Source organism: Aptenodytes forsteri, unplaced genomic scaffold, assembly GCF_000699145.1.
Source record: "Aptenodytes forsteri isolate BGI_AS27 unplaced genomic scaffold, ASM69914v1 Scaffold172, whole genome shotgun sequence".
NCBI lineage: Eukaryota > Metazoa > Chordata > Aves > Sphenisciformes > Spheniscidae > Aptenodytes > Aptenodytes forsteri.
This window is the reverse complement of record NW_008795018.1, coordinates 10,831,057-10,839,459: the sequence shown is the minus strand read 5'-3', so window position 1 is coordinate 10,839,459 and position 8,403 is coordinate 10,831,057. Positions and strand designations below refer to the sequence as shown.

At 37.3% G+C, this 8,403-nt stretch overlaps 1 protein-coding gene across 1 annotated transcript in view; it reads left to right on the top strand.

Annotated features, from left to right (window-relative positions):
* The first annotated feature begins 1,428 nt into the window (after positions 1 to 1,428).
* CDK14 (cyclin dependent kinase 14) overlaps positions 1,429 to 8,403 on the top strand; it is a 243,004-nt gene continuing 236,029 nt past the window's right edge. Inside the window, exon 1 of the mRNA XM_019471112.1 lies at positions 1,429 to 1,674. Coding sequence (XP_019326657.1) covers positions 1,444 to 1,674 — 231 coding nt within the window. The 5' untranslated portion in view covers positions 1,429 to 1,443. The remainder of the gene's footprint in view (positions 1,675 to 8,403) is intronic.

Here is an 8,403-nt window from a genome sequence, read left to right as displayed (position 1 = left end):
GTATGATCGTTTGGCCAGATGGCGCTGGGCAGGAAATGTGCTTTAAATTTTTAATGTACAAAAGAAATCTTTGATCTACTGTTACAGTGGATCATCAAAACCACAAAACATAAAAAACACAAGGTATAGTCACGCAGTATTTCTATAAACAATTGAAATAAGTTGGATTTCAAGGCAGAGAATTCCTCCGGGGAAATGGCAAAGAATAATTTATTGGAGAAGTTTGTATTGGAGACACTTTGAGTTATGGGGGAAGAGTCCTGATTAAATGGTAATGGTAAATATTTCTTTTTATTTTTTTCATGTTAACTATTTTATGACAGCAAGTTTTCAAAACTGCTTAGATTGTAGGTGCTTGAAATGGAACATTATGCTTCTTTAATTGTATGTATGTGAACAATATGGTTGACAGCAAATTAACACTGTCTGTCCTTAAATACTTGCGAATACCATGGAAAAAGTACATTGTAGATTCTTTTGATGTGCCTTATAATTTAAGAAGCCTCTTGGATCTGCTTGCATCACACTTCATAGCTTTTCCCTGTAGCCTGAAAGCTAGAATTATTTCTTTTCTTACCAAGTAAAAGTTGAATCTCTTATGGGTGAAAACAGAAGCTGAGGCCTTAGATACAACCCCCCAACTGTGTGATATAAAAAAATGTCTTATACGTTGGAATGTATTAAAGTTAAGAACATAAACGTACATGACGAGTATCTAAACTCACTGTTCTGCTCATTTAGTTCTTTTGAACTAGCAATAGTGTATTTTGGTAGCTCAAGCAGCAAGTTGCAGTCTTAGGGCTTGGCAGAGTCATACTTCACAGTAACAAAGAATTGAACTTCTGTGCTTTAGTGTGCCATTAAGCCGCAGTCTCATGTTTCAGTGCCTGGGAATTGATTTACTGATTTGATTTTCTGAGACATATGGTGATAATAATAACAACAACACTGTATAAGCATTATTTAAAAATACAGTAATATACCGGTATTGAATCTTTGGCAGGCTAGCACCAAAGTGCACGCACAAGCTACCATCATTTATTTAAGCTTAGTCTCATCCAATTTTGAACAAATGGAAATCAGTACCGTTTGCGGATATCGGTGGCTAGATTGGAGAAAGAAGTGAAGTGGCATTGTTCCTAAGAACACATTGTACGAGAAAACACAAATCTATAAATTTTATGTGTGTTCCTCTTTTGTCTTTCTTTGTCAGGATCTTTTAATACACTGTACAAAGACGGGCTTTTTATTATTATGACTGTGGAGTGTGTGTCCTATGTAAAATGCATGTGGTGTTTGCAATTTTAATGTAGAAATAGAAGATGAATGCTTATGAAGTCCAATGCCTTTTTTGATGCTGGCTGAGGTATGGATTGACACAGACTTTAAAGCCTGTTAAAGTCAATAAATGCTGTTTTTTCCTTTCAGATATGTGTCACAAAGATGTCTACACGGAACTGCCAGGGAATGGATTCAGTGATCAAACCTCTGGATACAATTCCTGAGGATAAAAAAGTCCGGGTTCAGAGGACGCAGAGTAGTTTTGATCCATTTGAGAAACCAACTAATCAAGTGAAGAGGGTTCATTCAGAGAACAACGCTTGCATTAACTTCAAAACTTCATCTGCAGGGAAGGAATCACCTAAAGTCAGGCGGCACTCCAGCCCCAGCTCTGTAAGTCCACAGTCCTGACACCTGTGCGCGTACTAAATGGTGAAATTAATAACATCAAACAAATGTTTTCTTGCTTAAGAAGGAATTGATTACTTGGAAATAAAATGAAAAGCTCATGGCTGCTATTAAAGATGTTTCCCATATATATTTGTAGTGTTATGTATAAAATAGAATAAGAAAATAAACTTGAAAAATAATATATTTTTAAATTCTTCTCAGATATTACCTAGGGTACCTTATGGGATTTCTAAGCATTTTCCTCTCCTGATCCTGGTATGGCATTACAGCTGCTATAATGTTTATGTTGCAAATTTTGCAGAGGGTTGCTTATTTTTGAAGAGGAATTCTTTCCCATGAAGTTTAGGAAACCACATGAATTGCCTTTTTGATTTTTAGATTTAGGTTTTAGAGAAACAAATCAGATTTGACAGATTTTGTTTACATTTTAAAATTCTCTTTTTAAAATCAAGTAGTAAAAATAACATTTATTTCCATGTCAGAAGCTGCGTGTGTGAGAGAAGAGAAACAACTGAGAAGGGTTTGGCGATAACATCATCATTGTTGTTTTATTCTCAAGTATTTTGAAAGAAACTAGATAAATAAAATATCATATCCTTCATGAATAATGCCCAGAACAGATTTTCCCCAAAAGACCTTCAAAATTATTGAAAAACTATTTCTGTTATGCTTTGGCGAGAAAAATCCATAATAATGTGACCTTTGAGTTGAAGACTACAGATCTAAACAGAATGGATGTAACACTTCAAATCTTAGTTGGCTTGAGATAATTTAAAAGGTTGATTGCCTTTTCTTTTTTCTTCTTTCTTCTGTGTTTTGCTCTATCTTCTGGAGATCTTCTGTCCTCCCTACAGAAGTCTGACTGAATTCTGTCAGACTTCTAAGAAGAAATGACAAGAGATTCATTTTCTGTAGATGAGCTTTGTTTAACCCATGTGAATTTAACGGATAAGATGACACGCCTCCAGGGGACTATCCTTTTTAGAAAAGGTTACATTTTAAAATGTATCCATCTGTAGCAAAAAGGAATTTGCTTTTTCATCATCGCCTGGCATTATATAGCTGCTGCCAAAGATGTCTCCAACTGTTCCAGATGACTCCAGAACAAGGAGTTCTTACCATAAAACTTTTTCAGTCATTAAGGATGGATGGATGGATGGAGCGGTTTGCACTGTGTTTACTTGTGCATGATGCCTGATTATTGTTTGGCACCACAACTGTCAATTTAAATGACTTTTTTTGAAAGTCTTTTCTGAACTTTTTTGTGGTATTAACTCGCTCCCCATCTTTGCTGTTCTTATCTTGTTCCTCTTAGAAACTATTACTAATTTCTCTTAATGCTTTATGTACTTTTTTCCTATTAAAACTGAAGGGTTCTATTTGCTTTGCTTCCCAAATTTTGAAGCAGACGTTTCTTGAAACTGTATTATTGGCATCTTGTTCTTTTCTAGAGGGCTGGTACTCTACTGCGTCCATGCAATCTCCTATGATCCCAGTATTTTCTTACATAAATGATGTTAATGCTTCCTGTTCTACTATGCTGCTGGTTAAAGCCCTAGTTAAACATACACTTTTGGTAATCTTCTCCTATGCTGGCTCACACAGACTTGCTGGGGATGTCTCACGTGTTAAAGTAGGTGCATAGGAATTTCCTGAAATACAATTCTCATTTCTCAACTTCCTGTAATTCTCCCTGGTTTTTGTAGCTCTGTTCAGTGAGCTCAGTTCTTCCTTCTGCTTGGAGGCATTGTTAGTCATTTTTGACTCTTCCTTATGAGGAGTGATCTGGAGAGCACCTGGCAAGGAATAACTTGTGGAATAATGTCAGCGTTCATGTCAATGAAGAGGGAAGAGCAGATCTTCACAGCAAAAGGTGGTGTTAGCCCTCTGCTGATTGCAGGTCACACCTGGTCCTGCCAGGCAGACCTAAGTTCAGACGTCCAAGGCAGAGATATGATCAAGCTGCCCCCCTTCTCCCAGAGCCTGAATACATTGCCTCAGGCAGGAGATGTTCTGATGCACATTTCATTGAGCATATGTCTGTGTGGTTAGTTGCAGGAATTTGTCATTCTCTGGTTTTGAATTACACTTGAATTGACGAGGGGTTTTGGGTTTCATTTTTTTTCTAGTCCTGATGTTGTATAGCAGATGCCCTTGCTACGTACTCTTCTGATCATTACTTCTTTTTCTTCCATGTCAGAGGACTGCTACATATTCTCCCTTGTTGAGTTATAACTTGATTCTCTGGAAATTCGCCTGCTGCATAGATTATACCAGTCTGAATGGGCATTTCGGTTTCTGTAAATGTTCTTGAGCATGCTATGCCCTCTGGGTCATACTGGCTACAGTTGTGTAGCCGTGTTTCAGTTTTGGCTGTGCTTTCTGTAAGCTTTATTTTAAGATACTCTGATAGATGTATGCTACCTTCAATTTGCACTTTCTATGCTTGATTAGTAGAGGAACTGAATTAGAGATAGGCTTCCATTTAGTCTCTTCCCTTTCATCGTTTAAAGTCCTCTGTAGCTGTCAGGTGGGGAAGTGACGTCTTACAGAAGGTGTATGGCTGAGGCTTGCAGTCTCCATATCACTGCTTCTGCTCAAGTGAAAGTCCTTTATTTGTCTCAGAAATAACGTTTTTCAAGATGCGACCTGAAAGACCTTGTTTATAATGCCCTGGGGCATTAGCTTCTGTTTTGATTAGTTTCGGAAGCTTTATCAGCTCTCTGGCAGGTATCAGCTTCAGTGTTTGGTGAAGATCACCAAATAATACCCTGCAGGTGGCATGTTACCCATTTTGTGTTTTCCGTACCTTCAAAATGCTCTGCACCTTGTGATGAGAAAGATGACACACACAGGTTTGGGGAAGCTGGAACTCCGTGTTCCTGCCCACAGATTGTCGCTTGGAAAATAAATCATTTGTTCTTGAACATGAAGTAGTTTTCTGCAGTTAATGTCACACCTCGTTGCAACCCGGTAGAAATCCTGTGTTGTTAATTACTGCAGTAGCATACAGGCAGAAGTTAGCACATTATTTTTTTGTTCTTGTAAGACAAACTTAATTTTTACACTTAGAGTCTTTCCACCTGACGTTTATGTACTCATTATGTGAAACAGTCACACTGCATTGCATTTTCTTCCCCCCTTTTTTAAAAACATAAGAAAACATCTATGAGTGTAATTTCAAAACTGTTTAAGGTGATTGAAATTGGATGTTATTATGGAATGAAATTTCCAGCAGAACAGACTTATCCTTTTATCACGTCAGAATAATGGATAATATTCACCTTGGAGGCATCACCTGTTGGCCACTGTTAGAAGAAGGGAACTTGCCTTGACAAACCTTTGCTCTGATCCAGCCCAACACAATATATACGTGTGTATATACATGTATATATATTATATACATGTAGCTATAGCTGTGTGTACTTATCTATCTATCTATCTGTCTATATCTATCTTTTTAAAAATCTTTTGCTGAATTTTTTACCTACTAAGGGAAGAAACTTGCTTTTCTTTTTTCCCTAACTGAAGAAATGGTAAAACTACAAAATAAGCTGGACAAAATAAAAAAAGCACAACTCAAAGCCAAACACATGCCACTCTTACCAAAATAACACTGGCTTTGGAAGATGGTTCAGCTCTAATTCTCTGAAAGTTTTATTTGAGATCCATGCTCTTTAGGCGTGTGGCCTCATTTATTTTTCTCCAGTGCAAGGTGAAGTTTTATTGTATTCAGTGTACAGATTTTATACACTAAAATAGTACTTTTGCACAGTATGTAAATAGAATATTGCAAGTTTTATAAGCTAGCCATCTGGTCGAGATTTAGTTATGTAGTGATACACATCAGTTTGTTCTCTTTGAATGGCTTAAGGTCCATGGCAATGAATTCAAATGTCATGCTAAGGTATATGTACTACCTTTCAGTTACTTTTTAAAAACTAAATGCAGCAAAACACTAGTCTTCTACCAACTCACATAAATGTAAAAAATTCATTCAGATAAAAATAATTCGATAAGCAATGCTTTACTGCATTGACTCTGCACTCTTTTTGGAAGAGCAGCCTCTTCTGTTTCTGTAACTTCTGTTAATTTTCAGTCCTGTTATATGGAACTTTCCTCCAAAAAAGTGCAAGCAAAAAGCATGAACTGATCCTGGTAGCATGTTGTAAATCAATTGCATAAGAAATCTAACTTTAAAGCAGACGCTAAAGTCAGATTTTTGTCTAAAAGTTAGGCATCGTTTCTGTCTGCTTAAACACTTGGTGTGCCGTTCTTGCCTGTCTTCCTCTTCAGGTGTATGCAACCTTCAGTTTTAAGAACCTATTAATTATTAGGTTAACTGCATCCATTCTGGTTGATACTTTTTACTGAGGTAGGATAATTTCAGAGTTCAGTGTAGAGAGTGGATTTTTCTTTTCTGGCACAAGGGAAGCTTTAATAATTGTTAACCTGGAGGATATTCTCTAGATGATAAGGCAGGTAAAATGTGGCAGTTGGTCCAGCTCCTGTGCTTTAATAGCCTGGAGAACAAGTAAACAGCTTTAAAAACTCTGTGGTCACTCCTGCTCAGGTTGCTCTTAATTTATGGCTGAGTGTTAAAGGGTTAGAAAGATGCCAGCAACAGGACAGGATCAGATAGTGGTACAGCTCAGATGATTGCTCAGTTTGGGTTCTTGAACATCTTTGTATCCCTTGAACATTGCCCTAGAAAACAGTCCAACTTGCAAGGTTTAAAAAAGAAAGAAAAAAGTGTGATCAAATTGACCTATTATTGTTCATAGGATAAAACCTTAAGAAAGGGGACTAATTACTGTGAAACTTGCATATGGTTTTGTAAAAGAAGCCCTACCATTGTGTCAAAGAAGCCAAAATATAGATTGGTTAAAAAAAAATAATCATCGGTTCTTGTGATTTAATCTCAGTTAGGTTTTTGGCCTACCTTTTACTTTCAAGTTTTTCTAGCAATGAATTTATTTCTTTGGAGGCATATAACAAAACAGATCTTTAGTTTTGATTTTCAATAATTTACAGTGGTACTGTGAACATAGTATTTTTCCCTTGAGGATAATTTTATATTGAAGTTTAATATCCTGCAGTTTAAAAAAAAAAAAAAAAAGTTCTATTTAAAACTTAGGCTCGGGAGTGTGCCGGTTAAGTGTGACATTCACAAGCTGTTTTGCAGTTATGAAAACTGCATGAGAACATAACCCACACAGCTTCTATAAGAATAGTCAGGTGATTTTCAGTGTAATTTTCCATTAAAGCTTTCTTTACTAAATAGATTTTGAAAATTTCCAAGAAAAAGAGGTATTCACATGGCAATGTAGTGCAAGGACTCATACTGCAAGATCTTGGATGAAACCTGTTATCCCTCCTACAGTCTATATCAAAGAAATGGCTATTTGAAATGACCTGGTCAGAAAAGACAGTTTCCTCTCATTTCTTTTTCTCTCTGTTATTTTTAATACTCTCATGTCAGTTTGAAATACTAGCTTCTTCTATTTCTGTATTCAACATTTTGGCATACTCTTTCTATCTTTTTTCCTACAATCTGTATTTCCTTAACCAGAGAGAAAAAAAAAATCTAATCTTGTTACTGTAAGCCATACTGCTAAAGATGCTCATTCCCTGTGCTCAGTGGTGCTCTTAGACTAATCTTGCACTGGGAAAAATGTAGGTTAATAATAAGAAAACAACCTCGATGAAAACTATTTTCAAGGAAAGTGAAGCACAAAGGCAAACAAGTAAAACTCCCAGTGGGTTTCGTGAAGGAAAGATGTGCACCGTTCTGCGCTCCAGTAGCTAATGTCCTCTTGGAGATAACATGATCCACCACAACCCATGCTGACTTTCACAGTGACTTGGGACTATGTTCAATTCTTCAGACGCATGAGGACCTTTACTCCCTTCTGTCATAGTAATTCATCTATCTTTCCCATTTGAGCTCTCTGGAAGATTTCTCCCTAGCATGAAAATTCACTTTTCAGTGATTTTCCAGTGGTATCAATTTCTTGCTGACTGGTTGTTTACTGCCTATTTAACTTTTTGCCCATTAAATAGTTCAATCTTAGTCACACATGCACCTGTGTTTTATTTTCTTCTTAGCTTTGAATGTTCTTTTTTTGTAGCAAATACAAAGCTCTAACACTGAGCAACAGGCTTTACGCCTAAGTAATCCCGCTGATGTTCAGTATATACAAGTCTGTGTGGCCACAGGGAGATCTCCCTTTGGCTTATATCCAACAAATCATAGTAAAATTTTCATAGAAAAGATTTGAAGGCTTTAATTAACTAAACAAAAAATTTACACATTCAGTAAATAAACAGTTTTCAGACATGGCAAAGATTGTCCTTTTATCACAGTCATGTTATGTCGTGACATATTTTGGTTGACAGCCAGCTGAATATGAGCCGACAATGTGCCCAGGTGGCCAGGAAGGCCAATGCCATCCTGGCCTGTATCAGAAATAGTGTGGCCAGCAGGAGCAGGGATGTGATTGTGCCCCTGTACTCAACACTGGTGAGGCCGCATCTCGAATACTGTGTTCAGTTTTGGGCCCCTCACTACAAGAAGGACGTTGAGGTGCTGGAGCGTGTCCAGAGAAGGGCAACGAGGCTGGTGAGGGGTCTGGAGAACAAGTCTTATGAGGAGCGGCTGAGGGAACTGGGGTTGTTTAGCCTGGAGAAAAGGAGGCTGAGGGGAGACCT